The 17,209-nt window shown below is 41.5% G+C and overlaps 1 protein-coding gene across 1 annotated transcript in view; it reads right to left on the bottom strand.

Moving 5' to 3' along the window:
* Positions 1-4,769: 4,769 nt before the first annotated feature.
* The window catches only part of LOC138045577 (glutathione hydrolase 1 proenzyme-like), a 29,206-nt gene continuing 16,766 nt past the window's right edge, over positions 4,770-17,209 (bottom strand). The window contains exons 2-8 of the mRNA XM_068892125.1: positions 16,403-16,839; positions 15,360-15,558; positions 13,834-14,138; positions 11,436-11,572; positions 9,482-9,672; positions 6,995-7,235; positions 4,770-5,418 (exon numbers count right to left, since the gene is read on the bottom strand). Coding sequence (XP_068748226.1) covers positions 5,152-5,418; positions 6,995-7,235; positions 9,482-9,672; positions 11,436-11,572; positions 13,834-14,138; positions 15,360-15,558; positions 16,403-16,839 — 1,777 coding nt within the window. The 3' untranslated portion in view covers positions 4,770-5,151. The remainder of the gene's footprint in view (positions 5,419-6,994; positions 7,236-9,481; positions 9,673-11,435; positions 11,573-13,833; positions 14,139-15,359; positions 15,559-16,402; positions 16,840-17,209) is intronic.

Below are 17,209 nucleotides of genomic sequence, written 5' to 3'. Positions count from 1 at the left end.
TTTAGGGAAAGTGACGTCATTTACTCGATAGCTTAACATTTCAACGTGTAAATACATTTTATTCGATGGTGTAACAGAGAGTTGCGTAGTATTTTTCCCAGCTCCACAGGGACAAGGAAAAATAAGAGCAATGAATTGTCCCGGGACACTCCTGTGTATTACCGCCTCATGTTTTGCGCATTCTCTAGACCAAATATGGTAAAATGGCGTAATAGTGGAATAATACATGAAGCTTATTATATATGCAAAACACCAATTTAAAAGTCTGAGAGCCCGAAACTCCCGTGCTGCATATTTAATTCAGCCACGTTCACACACATTGCATTCTTAAACTGGTGAGTCTTTGACGACGCAGATATAGATTATTAGATCTAATCCACTCTAGGTTTGAATTATGTCTGGTAGTTTCGACTAACAAACAGCACCCGTTTATAGCACGGGAATTCTCCGACGCTGCTGTAAGCTGCTTACTGTTGCTGTTGCAAAAGTACCGTGGGAAAGCATTACATCAATCTCTTTTAGAGAGGAATCCGTGGAAGGTCGTCTCTTCGAAGCCATTCAGAATAACGGAAACGCAAAATTGTAGTAGTAGAGGTAAAAGAGGACATTGGTATCATTTCCACACAAATTTGTCGATTGCGTTGCTTGCACGATGGTAATCTGCACGATGGAATGCACACTTACCGAAAGCGTCAGAAGTTTCATCTTCGCTCGCGCCTTACAGCAAGGCAATGTTCGTTTCTCCAGTTTCTTTTATGGTGTGTAAGACTAAAGTTTTCGTTTCTCGAACACTTTTAACCCGCCTTTTATTTCCTACTGTGTACTATTTTCTGTTTTCGGTTAAACTCGGGCATGCGCAATAGGACCGGAACACCACGTTTTTTCCATTATCCCAGAGTCTCTCCGGGCGCTCACCCGCTGACCAAAAAGCCCAAGGACTCTGGGTACGAGATTGATTTAGAGTTCACCGAGGTCAGCTGTTTTTTAAATTGACCGTTGACCCGGTACTGGCTTTGATTGGATAGCAGGCTCCAGCTAGGTTAACTTATTGTAAGAATTCTTGGGTTTCACTCACGTGATCAACCGCCTTGTTTTTCAACATGAAAAAAAGAAAATGTTTGCATAACAAAAGAGTTCAATTCCCGGAGGATTGGGTCGGGACACCAACATGGCTGCCGTTTCTTTGTTTGGGGACACCAACATGGCGGCCGTGACGTCATGTGAAACCCGAGAGTAAATAACCCGGGAGCTCCGCTTTTGGGCTTGGTTAAATCTATATTTTATTATTATTATTATTATTATTATTATTATTTGGATAGCAATCCCGCTAGCCATGATTACCACGAGAAAACCAATTCATGGTTTCCGATGAGTATGGTGCTCCCGCTCGGCGGCCTATCGAGCCGCAGGAGCTCCGCTGAAATACACCAATGTAAATGCTTTTGTAAAAACGTAAATTGTTTATAGTGGAAGTGCACTTAGCTATCAAGCTAGTTTACAGGCACCCCACTTTTAACAATGTGAAAGAAACAATTCAAAGTTAACAGAAACATTATTAAGAACCCCAACTGGAAGGAGGCAACCAGTTGGCTATTTACAAAGCGTGGTAGGGTTGAATCCGGGACAACCGGAAATAAATCCTAACCAGAGGTTAGATTTGAACCGGGAGCAGCCGCATGCAAACCCAACGCCCTAACCACTCGACCACGCTGCCTCCGAAGGTCTTTTGTAATTTGTTTCCGTCAGCTTTAAGTACTATCATGTTCAGACAAATGTTATCTCTTTACACGTTAGGTAATAAATGGAATATGTATTACAAGGTGTTCGAGCGTGCCGTATCTTCACCAGTTTTCTGTATTTTTTATTAGCCCGTAAGATGGCTGCCAAGTTTACAAAGAACGAGTAAAACCACAGGACCCCAAGCTCTGTGTTGTGTTTTGTATTTAGAGAGCTTGTATGGCAAGTTTTAGTCGATTCAAATCAGAGGGCTTAATAAAAGAAATAAGCACAAATTTTCCTTCGTGTGGATAGCGATACTATTCCCTTGAATAGATGTTTGATACAATCTTCGAACGTGTCTCTCGCCGAGTTTCAGGGGGATTGAAGGATTTTGGCTACATTTTTTGGCTCAATTTTTCGGTTCCATTGTCCGATCGACTGGTGAGCCATTTCCTACCTTCTCTCTCCTTTAGGGATAGATCTTCGGTCGAGGACATCTCGCGAAATAGTGGACAGAATGGCACTAGATTGCCAAAGAACGATTACAAAGAGACAACAGACCAGCAAGTGTAACATTAGTGCTTATTTCCTTTATTAAGCCTTCTGATTAGTATCGAGTAAAACTCGCCACACAAGCTCTCTGAATTCAAAACACAACACAGAGCTTGGGCCACCTTTCAGCTGACCTTTGATAAAACGACTCAGCGTCTAATACTGCACGTGAAAACGGTTTATAGTCGATTTGCTATTTAACTTGTACTGGAATCAACTAATTTATGGAAAAAAACGTTCGAAAGTTTTACAGTCTTTGCGACACGCGCGTGGCGAGAAAAGTGTGATTGCATAATACCGCGACTCTACAAATAACAGAAATAACTAACGATAGGAATAACCAGCTGCACAATATTTGAACTCTTTTTTTGCGTTTCTTGTTCAATAACTTGCAGATTTGGAAAAAACAAATGGAAAAAAAAAATTATAAATGCATTCGACGGTCTTCCAAACTACCATAATATTCAAGACAGGTTGAAAGAACATCAGCTAATCAGATTTACTTGTTTTTCAAGCAAATATGTGGCATATAAAAGGCTAGATTCAAATTTCTTCAAACCAGAGTAGCATCAGAGTATGTCTGATTCGCTTACGGTAGCTTTGGAGACAAAGTAGTTGGTGGTCAGCCCAGTCCACTGTTCAATTAAATTCGTGGCGTGTATTTCAGCGCCAGGTCAACTACAAAGAGCCACGTACCCGCCTTTATAAAACGTTCGCACATAAAGTACTTTTCAAGCGCCTGGCATTTCTGCAGTGGCAGCAATTTATAGGAGATTTTCACGTGACGTCATCGCCGCCATGTTGGTGGACGAAAACAAAAGATCTCTCATTGGCTCCTTTTATTCGTCCACCAGAAGTTGTGCATTTCTCTATTGTTATTGGTGTCTCTAGAGGTTGGTGGAAAACGTCCTATAGAAGATATTTGGAAGCAGTTGATGAAAGGTCCTTTCCCTATCTACAGTTACTACATAATCTCGTGCAACGACACTATGTGAAAGAACTTAGAAATGCGTTAAGTTTGCGCTGCCAGTTACGTCGATTTTTAGAGGCACAAGTTATCGTTACGCAATTACGACAACTTTCATCAGGATAAATTTTTGGTGACAGTTTGCATAATAATAATAATAATAATAATAATAATAATAATAATAATAATAATAATAATAATAATAATAATAACAGAAACCCATAAGGGATGAAACGTGTAACGCGCGTTCACAGCTTCCGAATATTCAGTGCGAACTGATTGGTTGAATGTTTCAGTGCAAAGTACCATATTTGGAAACCCCTCGCTCTTGTTGTTCCAAATATGGTACTTAGCAAATTGAATATTCAGAAGCTTGTTTCCCAGCACACAAGGGCCCGTTACACGGTTCAACCCTTATGGGTTTCTGATAATAATAATAATAATAATAATAATAATAATAATAATAATAATAATGAACTTTATTTAAATGTCAACTCGTTTAGCGCTGAGGCACTAACTGGGGGGCAAAGCACTGAAATCAAATCAACTCATATTAGATCGAAGGTTGGTTTTTGGGGGAGAGGGGAAAACCGGAGGAGTACCCGGAGAAAAACTCCTCGGAGCAGGGGCCCGTTTCTCGAAAGTCCCGAAACTTTACGGGCCATTTTCGGGTGTCACAATTCCGTTTGTATCTCAAGAACGGAATAGATTTAAGTCGTCAAACGACACAGTTATTTTTCTTTCTATTACCTTGAAAACACGTTAAAAGGTCGGCTTTCTAAAACAAGCGGTTGGCAGTTTCGCAAATAGCTTTTCGGGACTTTCGAGAAATGGGCCCCAGAGTAGAGAACCAACAAAGTTAACCTACATGTGACGCCAAGTCTGGGAAACGAACACGGGAGGCGGGGGCTCTCACCACTAAGGCCCTCTCAGGGGGGATCCTTGTTCCCTATAAATATTTGCTTGTGTTCCCTTGTTTCCCCACATTACTTTCAAACTCGTTCCCAGCTTTTTGGTCCCTAAAATTGGTCAAAATTGTTTTTGTTCCCTTTTTCCCTAAAATATTTTGATATTGTTCCCCTGTTCTCCAGTTCAAATTAGCCATGTTCTATTATTCCCCAAAACCCCTGGGAGGGCCTCACCACTGCGCCAGCCCCGCTTCCAGGGCTACGTTTATATTGCTTCCGAGATATTCGCTCAAATACTCAACCAGGAGCCCATCTGGAGCGTGCAACTTCCATACAGCGTCTGTGAAACGGCGTTTTCACAAGTAGGTTTATTTTTAGACTAGCCCTTCCCGAAAATTAGGTCAAAAGACAAAGGCAGTTCCGGTTCTGTGACCCTATGACGTCAGCTTAATTTCTTGTAATTGGTCATCGGGCTCCTGTGGGAGTCTCATAAATCGGTCTTTGAAAACGCCGTTACACGAACACAGTAGAGTTGTAGGCTCCGGGTCATGGGTTCCAGACTCAACCAAAAAAGCGGCTCATTTAAAGTACACTTTCTCTTGAGGAACCACTGCATACTGCGCTCTTGTGAGTCACTGTGCTTTACTGCAGTATTTAAGTCTTAATAATGCAAACACATATAGTGAGATATAGCGAAGAGATTTTAAAGAAGCTTAAGTCCTTATAGTACAGCTGACTCTCTTCCTAGAGAAGATAAGAATAATACACGCATAAAACGGTGTCGAAAGTAAAAATGCGAGCGAAGCGAATGTTGCACCATTTTGTAATGTTACATGAGTAATACGAGTAAATGACTTTTGTTTCAATTAAGGAAAAATAACCCCTTTTACCATGTGCAATCTGTTCACTTGGATAGCCTGCAACACGAAAAGCTTTCTAAAAGCGCACACAGGATGCGTGTATCAACAGAGGCATCCAAATATCCAAAGAAAACACAAATCTTCATCAGTACCCCGCGGCCCATCCGCTTTTTCTGGGGTCGGACTTGCCCGTCAGAGAGCCATCCGGGTTCCTAGCTGTAGCTTGTACGACAGCATACCCACTGATATTCCTCACTTCGTGCCCAAGCCTCTGTAATCCTCCTTGGATAGCCAAGAGGATTGGGTAATCTTTATCGATGCGAATGTACATTGGCAAGAGCTGATGGTGGAGCCTGGGCTCTACCACTGCTTGTGGCAAAGTTCGGCCGAACCAAAGGTAGTTCATCGTAACCTTGAAAGAAGAATTGAACGGTCAAAAAACATTTTGAAACTTGTTGTGTTTCGTTTGTCATCTGGGAAGTGTTGGGAAAATCATGCAACGTCTATCTTTTTACCGGGGGAAGGGTCGCTGGGGCATTGCCGAAGGGGACGGGGATACATGCAAAATAGCTCTCATGCGTGATGACGTCTGACTAGTTAATTTTACCCCCAAGCGCCGAATTCGAAAATCAAACTTGTATATTTTAGCATGCGCAAAATCCCAAAGGAGCAAACTTGTTAAGAAATCCCACGTGCGAAGAGTACTGCATATCCAGATGACGTAAATAATTTTTATGCAAGCGAGGCTTGGTGTTGAATTTTAAGCACACGCCGTAATCATGCATAAGGCCTCTTGACCAATCCCCATAGGGGCTTTTCAGGATCATTGAAACAACAGAACAATAACAACAACTGTTAAGAATCCAAGTGCAGCCGAGAAGTTGAACTACCAGGATCAAATTCAACGAGTGTTCAGAACGGGTCTTGAACCAGGGATCTCCGGATCACAAGGCAAGCGCCCTAACAACTCTCCGACTTGTATGGTGTATTGTTTACTAGCAAAACATGAATAGACAATAGCTAAATGTCCTTGGTTAGCTCTTTTTTAAAAGCAGGCCATACGCTGGAAAACAATGACGTGTTATTTTGTCTTGGAAATAGTCTTTGGTTCCGGGAATGAATTGCTATGCTTAAGGTTACTGTCAACCTTCAGGGGTGTCTTTCGAAAAATCGCTCTTGTTGTCGTTGATTTTTAAAGAAACCCAAGAAAACTATATATCACTTGAAAGGTAATAAAATGAAGTATTTGAAAACGTCTTTAACTTTCACGTTTATTATTTCAGAAAGCGCGCGCAACCGCTCAAACGCAAAACTAACCTTGTCTGCTCCGCTGAATTGATAACCCTTGCGTTAACGCGGACCTCCGAACAAACTGCACTATATAACTCAGGAGATAATAAGCTAACAAACTGTGTGAGGCTAATTTCAAAACGCTAAATGGCTTTCTCCTGGCGTCCAAGTGCGTGGCGTGCATACAAAAAAATTCTTGTGGATAATTTATTAGGGACGTCATTGAAGTGGCTGATGAGAGGTTGTGGCAGTGGCTTAGATCGAGCTGGGTATTTGGGGAAGAGAACAGAGGGGTATGTTTTTGCTGCTCAGGAGCAGGCTTTGCGAACGATTGAGAATGAGGATGTAGATGCGAAATGTAGGGTGTGTGGCAAGGAGGTGGAGTCGGTTGGGCATGTGGCGAGTGGCTGTACTGATTTGACACAGAGGGAGTAAATACGTTGGTGCTGGGTTGTTGGAGTGTGATGACTGCTTAGTTGTAGGGTTTTAAAAGATCTTGGGATTAAAGATGTGTTGGGAGGAATGCAGGCCTCCGCAGTCATTGGGAAGAAAAGACTTATGAATTATATGACACAGTATGAATTCTGTCGCTGGCTCCAGAAATTTTTGTTGCCCTCAGATAAAGCTACAATTACAAGACACGAATAGTAAGTTTTCAGTGATCAGAATAACTATTTACAACATCCTAAACATCTTACCAAGGAAATGGCAGTAGTTATCTTGGTTCCACCAGAAGCTCCAATAACTAAGCGGGCCACTCCATCGTCGTCCAAAAATATCGCCGGCGCTGTGGAAGACTGAGGCCGTTTTCCAGGGTAAATCATATTAGACTCCGATGGTAGGACGCCGTAGGCGTTCAACAAACCTGGAGTTGAAAAGTCGTCCATTTCATTGTTGTATATTATGCCAGTACGGGTTGAACGATATCTTGCTCCAAAACTGGCGAGAGAAATCAATATTATCTAAAACAAATTGAAACTGACAAGCGTCACACAAAGTTAAAAGTGACTGGCTACTTCGGAGATCCCGTGAGAGGGAAAAGTCTTACTTTTGCAGGAAAGGTAGTTTTCACTGATATGAAAAGAAGAACATATTGCAATCATTGGGACATTGTAGAACAGTTTATTGGTTTGGAAAACAGTCTAACAGTGTGGAGTAATCTCTATTTACAGTGCGACGCGCCTTACCGTGGCCACCTAACAAACGTTCACATTTGACAACTACGTGTAAGCACTCAACTCAAACAACCCATTGAACGGTATTCAACTTACAACCGTGCGAACTTTGCAAGGAGGGGTGACTGTCAATCACGTTCGCACACCCTGATTGGCGTATAAGTTTTAAAAAACTTTGTTAGGTGGCCACGGTAAGGCGCGTCGCATTGTAATAAGGTGCAATCTGCCTTGGTTCTGTAGGACCGATCGGATCCCTTTAGTTAACACAAGAGATTCATAATTTAAGGGTCAATCCAAAATGCGTTTCTGTATCACCAATAAATGTGGGCGAAGCCTTTGAATGGCTGGTAAAAGCAATATATATTAATCATTATTGCCCCCAATAGGGCATAGGGCCGCAACAATGTCCCTTTTCCACCGGGTCTTGTTTTAGCAATTGCCTATGCCTCTCACCATGACAAACCCATCTCACTAAGTTTAGTTTCCACTGTTTTCCTCCAGGTGGTTTTGGGTCTTCCCCTTTTTCTTTTGCTTGCAGGTGTCGACCTAAGGGCAACCTTGGGTATTCTCTCTGACGACATTCGTAAGACACGTCCCAGCCATCTAAGCCGGCGTTTCTTGATTTCAAGATCCATACTTGTGCACTTGTGCACTCAGTCTTCTGGTACAGGTCATTGCTGGAAATTTTGTTGGGTCAGAAGATGTTGCAGATCCTTCGCAGACAGCTGTTGTGAAAAACATTGACTTTATTAATGTCCCTCTTGACAATTCTCCAGCATTCAGAGCCGTATAGTAGCACAGATTTAACGTTACTGTTGTAGATGCGCACTTTAGTCTTAAGGCTTTACTGCTTAGACTTCCGGATGCTGCTAAGTCTACTAAATGCACACCTGGCTTTGTTAAGCCTAGCCTTGATGTCCTTCTGGGCACTGTTGTCTGTACTGGTCACAATTCGAGATAAGTGAACTCTTCAGTATGTTCCAACGGCTCTCCATCGATGTTGATTGGCCTTGATGCGTCAGAGTTGACACACATAATTTTGGATTTCTTTTTGGTGATGATCAGTCCCGTTTACTTGGCAGTTGTATTGAGATCGTCTGATTTCTCCTGAAGATGGGTACGTGTTGAAGAAAGGATGGCACTATCATCAGCAAAATCAAGGTCTTGAAGGTGAGAGAAGATAGTCCACTGTATTCCACGAGAGCGCAGGGAACTTGCTTGGCGCATCACCTAGTCGACAGTAACAAGGATGAGAAGAGGCGAGAGTATGCAGCCCTGGCGCACTCCCGATTTTACTGGAAATGCTTCTGTAATGGTGTTTCCAAGGATGATACTACATTCGAAGTTGTCGTAGAACATCTTGATATAAGGTTGATAATCTTGGGTGGTAATCCATATGCTTGAAGGATCTTCCATAGACTCTCTCGGTCCACGCTATCGAATGCCTTTTGCAATTTCGATAAAGTTAATGCAAAGAGATGTGTTCCATTCGAGAGACTGTTCCAGGATATTTCGTAAAGCAAAGAGCTGATCCATACAACCTCGTCCTCTTCTAAACCCAGCCTGTTCCTCTCTGAGTGTCGAATCGATAGCGTTTAAGCAGTAACCTGCTTAAATCAATGCGCTTAAGCAGTAACCTACAAAATATCTTACTTGGTACAGAGAGTAGGGTAATTCCCCTCCAATTATCACAGTTGCCGAGATCGCCTTTCTTTGGAAGCGTGAATATAAGGCCTTTGGTCCAGTCATTAGGAATAACTTCTTGTTCCCAAATCTTTGAGAAGAGGTCCGTTAATAACCTAGATGCGGTATTAATGTCCGCTTTAAACAGCTCAGCTTGAAGTAAATCAATTCCTGGGGCTTTTCCGTTTTTCATGTTTTCAATTGCCAAGCGAACTTCTGCTATGCCTGGGGGGGGGGAGGAGAGGGGGGTGCCTATATCAAGATATGATTCAGAAGGTGGTGGATCTGCTGGTTCCTCTGGAAGTGTGTTAGTGCAACTATACTTACAACAGGTTAATCGTTGTGGTCGCTGAAACAGCGTCGCCGTTTTCTGCGATGACTGACAAATGCGAGGTTCCCTGTTGGCTGGCGTTGTAATAATAATCACCGTAATGTTTATAATCCGAGAAGGTCGTGTTGTCCAGAATCTTAAGTCGTATGGCTTCTGCAAAATCTGGATCGGTCATGTTTTTTACGATCTATAAGATAGTATTGGAATTTATCACTAATAACAATGTAACAGACCTCGCGATCAAGGGTCTTTTAAGGACGTTCGCGCCAAAATCTTCCTACGGCGAGATTCTCATCATTTCTCGCCCAGAGTTAGGTCATAAAGTACTTACTCCAAAAATGAAAAAAAAAATGGGGGTCACCGACTTTGTTTCGGAGAAAATGGCAGTGGAAAAATGCCTTAATTTCGAGAAATCGGTCATAATAGCGAGATGTACACTCATCTGCTCATCCATCGAAAATCATAAAAATAAACTGTTGGAGTGAAAGTTTCCGTGCATAGGTTTTTAGGAGTGAGATTTTTAGATAATTGTATGCCGCTAGGGATGTGGTAGACAGTAGAGTTCATCCTCGACGAGCGTTTTCGTAAGCTCTATCCGTTGCAACCACTACCGGAATTCGATGGCACGAGGAAGAAAATGTTAAAAAAAGATAACTTCTTACGGTGAGAATTTTTTCATTTCATCATATTTTGTAGATAGCAAGTAAAGTAAGTGATTCATGATTTAAAAAATAGGGGTCACCAATGATCTGAACGAGTAAAATCGATGTGATTTTGCAAAGCTCTTGGAAAAGTTCGTTTGTCACGCTTTTGCGTGACCTGTCGGGCAAGGACTGGAACCCAAGAGAGGATCGATCGTTGAAGAGATGAAAGGTTTTTACCGAAAAAAAACCTTTCTCGAGCATAGCAACGAAGTTTTAAGTAGGGGTTATCTTCATTTGGTTGGTGTTTTGTATAATATCTCTCCATTGCCGTCATGCTCATCCTCTGGAGTGTGTTTTTTTGGAAAATGCAATCGCTGATTGTTTCCACGCAGGTCCGCAATATTCAAGCGGACGAGGACGAAAATACTGCTCAATTTTCACGAAAGTAAAGGAAAAGAACTTTAAAAACATGCATTCACTTTGAACTTAAGTTCGTAGGGTAATAAAAACATTAAAAAGAAACAGCCCCATTAAATTTACGCAACGGTTCGTCCTCGAGTTTTCCAAACTTTCAGCCACTAGTCTACTCGATCTGCTACCTTTTCCAGAGCTTTTCCATCCTCCCGCTCACTTCTCTTTGAAGTTTCATGATGATTCGGAAATAAATGTGCCATTCTTTTGCCGGCTTGGAATTTTTTCCTCGGCGTTTTTGTCGCCATGTTATTTTAACTGATGCTTGAAAAATCTGTGTGAAAGTCAAGTAGACTAGTGCAAGACTGATAAAACCTCGCGAATATCAGTCGTGCAGTAGTCTACTTGACTTTCATAAATATTTTAAATCAATTTTGACTGATCACGATCTTCTCTGATCTAACGCTGTGCAAGACTTATCGTCCACGGTTTTTGCAATGGTTTTAAAACCTCAACGTCACTAATGCTCGAAGTAATGCGTGACATACTACAGTCGCGTTACCTGCGCAGTAACGTTGCGCACAAACAATTAGCGCGAACGTCCTTAAGGAACAATGAAACAAACACATGCAAGTGAGAAAAGATCTTTTCTTGAAGAAAGCAAAGCATTTGCTATTTGCAAGCTCAAATAGTTTAGATATAACCACCTGCAGGATGGTGGCAGGCATGGCGCAGTGCTGAGACCCCTCGCCTCCGGCAAATGTGGCCCGGGTTCGATTCCCAGACATGGCGTCATTTGTGGCTTGAGTTTGTTGCTTCTCTACTCTACTTCTACGGGTACTCTGGCTTTAAAAGCCTCGCATTCAATAGGTCTTTAGGTAGACCTCTGACTTACCTCAGTGACATTAGCAAAATCTTGGTCTCCCAGCAAAGCTCTGTAAGCGTATGCAAATTTGAAGGCCTCCACAATCCTGTGGTACGTCAGGATAGACTTTTCAGTTTCTTGACGGTCCGATGGTTTGAAGTTGTAACCTGAAGGAATCATCATGCGTGCTTGTTAGGTTGAAAATGGAACTGTCTCTTTGAAGTGCCTGTTTATGGTGGTCGCCTGGAAGAAATCTTACTTTCCTGACCTTTTTCTCATAAGTGTAGTTGCACTTGATAAGAGTCTGGTCTTGCAAGGGCAATGACAGCTTTTAAACTGTCATTGCCCTTGCGAGACCAGACTCTTACTCATGTATTAAAAAACGTGTTTGTATTCATTGAAAATTCCTTTAGTTTTGAGATCTTCACTTGACGAAACCGCTGTGTTTAGGGTGACGTTAAAAATGTTCCAAAGGTCTAACGTGATAGTTGGAACAATTCCTAAAATGTAACACGAATGTTAGGAAACGTACTGCAGAAATTCTGTTTTTTCGACGATTCTGGCCGACAAAGAATTAGCATGGGTAATCAAATAGTGACTCGTGAAATTAGGGAATAATTTCTCGCGCGTTTTGTTCAAATTCAAATAATTTATTTGATTCAACGCAAGTGAAATTATTCCCTAATTTCACGAGTATATCACAAGTGATTACCAATTAATATCATGGGTGACAAATTATTCCTTAATTTTCAAACTTGGACGCCATTTTGGCACTAGAGGGAAAGTTGCCATGGCAACATTGTAATTTCACATGCAAAATTATAAATTAACGCCCTAAATTTCGGGCAAAAATTAAAGGAGTAGTTTGTCACCCATGTTATTATGGGAGAGAACAAGAAGCAGTCCGTGTTATGCTATGTAATTTTTAAACAAATAATCCGGCCCCGCTAATCACACTTCATTGCAGTCCTAGGCTTTGATTATTCCGTCTTGCTCACGTTGTACAATACGAGCGAACTATCCTGTAACTGGATGGGTACGAACGGTTTTAAAGTAAAAATAGACAACGAATAGGAAATAAATGGTTCATTGTTATATGCTCACGTTGTCGCCAAAACCTAAGAATTGGTGATTTCACGTTGTTGTGCGTTTTGGGTGCGTTGCTGAGGACGTAATGGTAAAGTAATTTGAGAGATTTGGCATTATTTTGCTCAGTTTTCAACTTTTGTAAACCAATGACCCTCAATATGACGTCATCATGCCACGCCCATTGTCACATGACCAATAAAAGAAAGCTCTAAATTTGTCTACGTGCTACTCAATTTGGGTCTTTGATCAGTGGTTTGATAATTTGTATTCGTTTTTGCATCCAGCTAAGCATGGTTTTCTTTCTATTTTGAAAAATGCTCATTTTAAAGCGATAAACGATACTGAAATACCCATAACATTTTCAAAAAAGATGATTTGAAAAAATCAATGCTTAGCTATATTCCGTATTTGGGGGTGAAACGTGTCATATAAAAAAATAATTCAATTTAAAGGGACGTACAGTTTCACGGTTTTGCGCATGTCCAAATTTTAGCGCTAGCAGTTGTAAATTTTACGGTTTCTTACTGAACCAGATGATGTTAATTAAAACACAGAGAGTATTAAAGCAAATACACTGAATGACTAAGGCCCAAATTTGGTGGAAGACACTGCGGGTTTACACAGAAAATATCGAAGGTAGTTTTGATCTCGAATTTATTGTACGGGTCGAAAATTTATTCTACGCACGAGTTGCCATAACGCACGAGTAATCTATTCGCATGCAGTAGGTTCATAACACAAAGGAAATGATTACAAAAGTAATTCCAATGAGTAATCCATTACTATGGGATTGTTTCCTTTTCCTGCATCAGTGCTTTCGATTGTTTCAATAACAATGGAATTAAATGGGCTGACGTGACAGTTTGCCCATGCGCAGAGACGTGAAACTCTCCCTTTGAAGACCGCCGGGAATTTAGCCTTTTGTAAAACCGGAAGTCAGTTCGTTTACGCATGCGCAGTTGAAAGGGCGAGGAAAAACCTTCGATGCAAACAATAGTTTGTGCGGGGATTTGTGCTAGTGAGTGGGTTTTCTGGCCAGCTCACGATATGATGACGTCATTCACCGGAAGTAACATTTCACTTCCTTAGCAACGCGCGAAAAATACGTCTGTGGGCCCTCAAGAAATGAAGACGGCTACTGGAAACGACAACGGCACAAAACAAGAATATCATTGGTTGAAAGAGGATAAATAATCGTGCTGCACGTGCGGCACGCATTTTAGCACAGCACATATTTTTGCGGTACTGTGCTTAGCAACGACGTGAACTCGCCAAATTTGAGTTTTAGTCGACAACGCGAGCGTACAACACAACAAAAGTTCTCAGCTGTATTGTTTACCTTTTAAGATATTGAGAATCAAACTTAGCACTACTCCACTGCCGGGCGGAGGAGTAGAGAAAAATGAATAATTTCCCATTTTGCCTTCCACTGGTCGCTTAAATTTGGCTCTATAGTTCCTCATGTCTTGCACTGTAAAAATTCCGCCACCATCTTGAATATCCTGCACAACATCCCTGGCCAAGTTTCCATTATAGAAATCATCTGGGTCGTCACGGATTCGCTCCAAGGTTCCGGCAAATTTGGGCATGTGCAAAATTTCTCCCAGTTTTTTCAATTCACCGTCTTCGTTAAAGAGAAGTTCCCTGAAAAGAAAAAAAAAAAACAGCAGTAGTTTGATCAAGTTATGTAACTACCACGGTAGAATTTACGAAATGAAAGCTTCTGTAGTGTCGTTTGCATCGCGGAGCCATTCCTATTGTTGAGACCCATAAATAGGGTTTGACATTAGGTCTCTTTTTTTCTAATAAATCTCCTTTCATTTCTTTTTTCCACACGAGACTAGGCTCTAATCATTCCTGTTTCGCGGAATTGGCGTCACGTGAGTTTGTTGGTTCTCTACTCTGCTCCGAGAGCTAAGTTCTCCGGGTACTCCGGCCTTCCACTCACCTAAAAAACAAACCTACGATTTGATATGCGTTTATTTTATTTGATAAAATACAACAATACAATCAATACAACCGTTTATTTACCCACGTAGCATCTAGTGAGCTAAAAAGCTCGTTCAAAATACGAACGTGCTAACATTAAATACCTTTGAAATATATAGAAACTGAAACGGCACTGTCTGCAGTTAGATATATAGATTTGGTTTTCATGTCCAAATTGAGCACTCTACTAGGATGAGTCATTGACGCTAGCAATGTAAAAGTTAGCGTCCTCAAGACGACTTGCTTGCATATCGCCCACACCCAGTAAGAGGGGGCTGCAGTATTCTAAGTGCGGCAAAACACAGGAATTGTAAAGACTATCATAACCTCGGTTGGAACAAAACGCCTTACGCGTCTTAGCGCTGCAGATTTAGCATATGCCTTCTTCAGTTGCCCTGATATATGATCCTTAAAGGTTAACATTTAATTTTATCCAGTGTAATCCCAAGAATTTTCATGGATTCTTGCGTCCCTACATTAATACCGTTAAGATCAACGTCGTATTTATACGAACATGTCCCCAAGGGCAGTGCCTGGGTCTTATCATTGTTAAGAAGGAGATGATTCTGATCAAACCAGGATGACAATAAACTAAGCTCAGAGTTCACAACAAACTGCATCAGAGTAATAACCTGTAATATCGTCTGCGTAGAGCCTTAAAGACGGAACGAAAACGTTTTTAAACGTTTTCGTTCCGCATATGTCTTTAAGGCTCTAAAAATCGCCAATAAAAATGTTAAACAGAAGAGGCCCCGCAAGGGCCGGGAACCCCGAGATTTAGTGTCTCAGAGCTAAAGGCTTAGGTTTGATGCACATGCGTGGATGAAGCCTAACATTACCTTAAAAGACTAAGCCCTTTTCAAAAGAAAAACTTACCTAAAACCAGGATTATTTTTAAGTAGTGGCTTAACACTCTTTCGCGTAGCAGCATAATGAGCCGAGTAGCCGAAGGGAAATCCGTTCTTGGCCATGTCAATGGAAGGCTGTACCAAATCCTTCCACGCCATTTTGCCATACTTTTTCCAGGCTTCGTGAAATCCTTTAACTTCGCCAGGCACTCCCGAAGCTGTCGCACCTGTTTTAACAGGATAACATAATAAATTTAGGCAAGCCTAAAAGCGGAACTCATCAATTATTATTGATTTATGTTGTTGTTTTCAGATAATTTTATAACTAGTCTCCTTCCCGAAGGAACAGTCCGGCCTGCTCCTTACTATAAATTAGTCTATTTTCCTTTGCTCTTTCCTGCTCTTTCACCATTCTTCGTCAACATGATTCAGTCTGTTTTCTCATGCTCCTGCTTGCTCTGGTCGTCACGTGTCTCGTTGTTTATCACTGACATTTCGCCTATTTTCTCGTGCTCTCAGTCGCTCTCTTTCGCGTTGAGCATGACGTAATTTACTCGTCTTCTGCTTACTGTTTTTTCGCTCGCTTTCTCTTCTTTCCCCGTTGTACGACATATTGAAAAAATACTTTGCTTGTATCTTCGATGTCTTCAAAATGTTTGCTAGTTTCACTAAAATGCAGTGTCAAATGAGGTACGCTTGCCATGCAACCAAGTTCCCGCCAAAAAACGCAGGTTCCAGCTGAGCGACATTTCGCGAACTCGCTTACACGGAAAGTTGAACTTACGGACGGGCGCCACTATCTTGAATAATTGCGACGTGTCGTGGTTGCCGTATTGTTTGAACAACAGGGCAACCACGACAGGTCAGTATTATTCAAGATGGCGACGCCCGGGAAATTTGAAAACCAAAACAGGCGTTTTGGAATTTTACTTATTGCTGATACAAACGCTTTCATTAGGAAAACTGGAAACAATGTTTATTGTTATGTTCTGAGGTTAAAGTTTTTTTCTTGTCTTAGTGGAGGGTCTTTTTAAAAGGAAACGTAAGTAAACACAATTCTTCGTAACTCACCGACTCTTGAGTTCATTTTGCCTCCAACGAACATTGTTCTATTGGCCTTGCCAGGCGCCTCTTCTCGAAAATCTATCACCTCCACGAAATTCGTACTTTTATTGTACACTACCATAAAGCCCCCACCACCGATGCCAGCCGAATGCATATTGTAAACTCCGATGCAAAACAGGGTGGCAATAGCTGAATCCACAGCTGTCCCCCCTTTTTTTAAGATTTCCCGACCTATTTCCGAACATGGTCCTGCATCGGACGCAACTACAGCGTGCTGGTACGGGCCGTCAGCTCCGGGGGGTCCAGTCGGAGGAAGCTTTATCGTAGGTTGCGGAGTTGGGGCTGGCTTTTCTTTGGTTAAAATGAGCACTAACGCAATGATGAGGGCTAGCACTACCACAGCCACCACAACTGCAATGATGATCACTTTCCTCTTACTTATTCTAAAAATAAAGATTGCAAAAATATAGTGTTAAGCAAGAAAAGTGAAGTTAGTTGAGTATCACATGTTTTGCTTCAATGTTCGAATTAATAATAATTAAGGGTGCGTTTGATTGACCACATTCCGGAATAGGAATACATGGAATAGAAGTTAGAAATCGTTCGTGTTTACGGAGATTCACATTAAAATTATCAAACACCGGCTAAAATGCTATTTTAAACATATCTTTATCATCCTTGTTGCTTCAAAACACCAGACGTACCGTTTTAAATCATCACTCCGCGTATTCTTATTCCGGAATAGGGTCAATCGAACGCACCCCAAGTGTCAAGTGTATGGGCTGTCACTTTCTGAACTGAATGTGTATCCTC

The sequence above is a fragment of the Montipora capricornis genome, chromosome 4 (genome assembly GCF_036669925.1).
Source record: "Montipora capricornis isolate CH-2021 chromosome 4, ASM3666992v2, whole genome shotgun sequence".
NCBI classification, from domain to species: Eukaryota; Metazoa; Cnidaria; class Anthozoa; order Scleractinia; family Acroporidae; genus Montipora; species Montipora capricornis.
The sequence above is the reverse complement of the archived record's forward strand: the minus strand, read 5'-3'. Positions and strand labels throughout refer to the sequence as shown.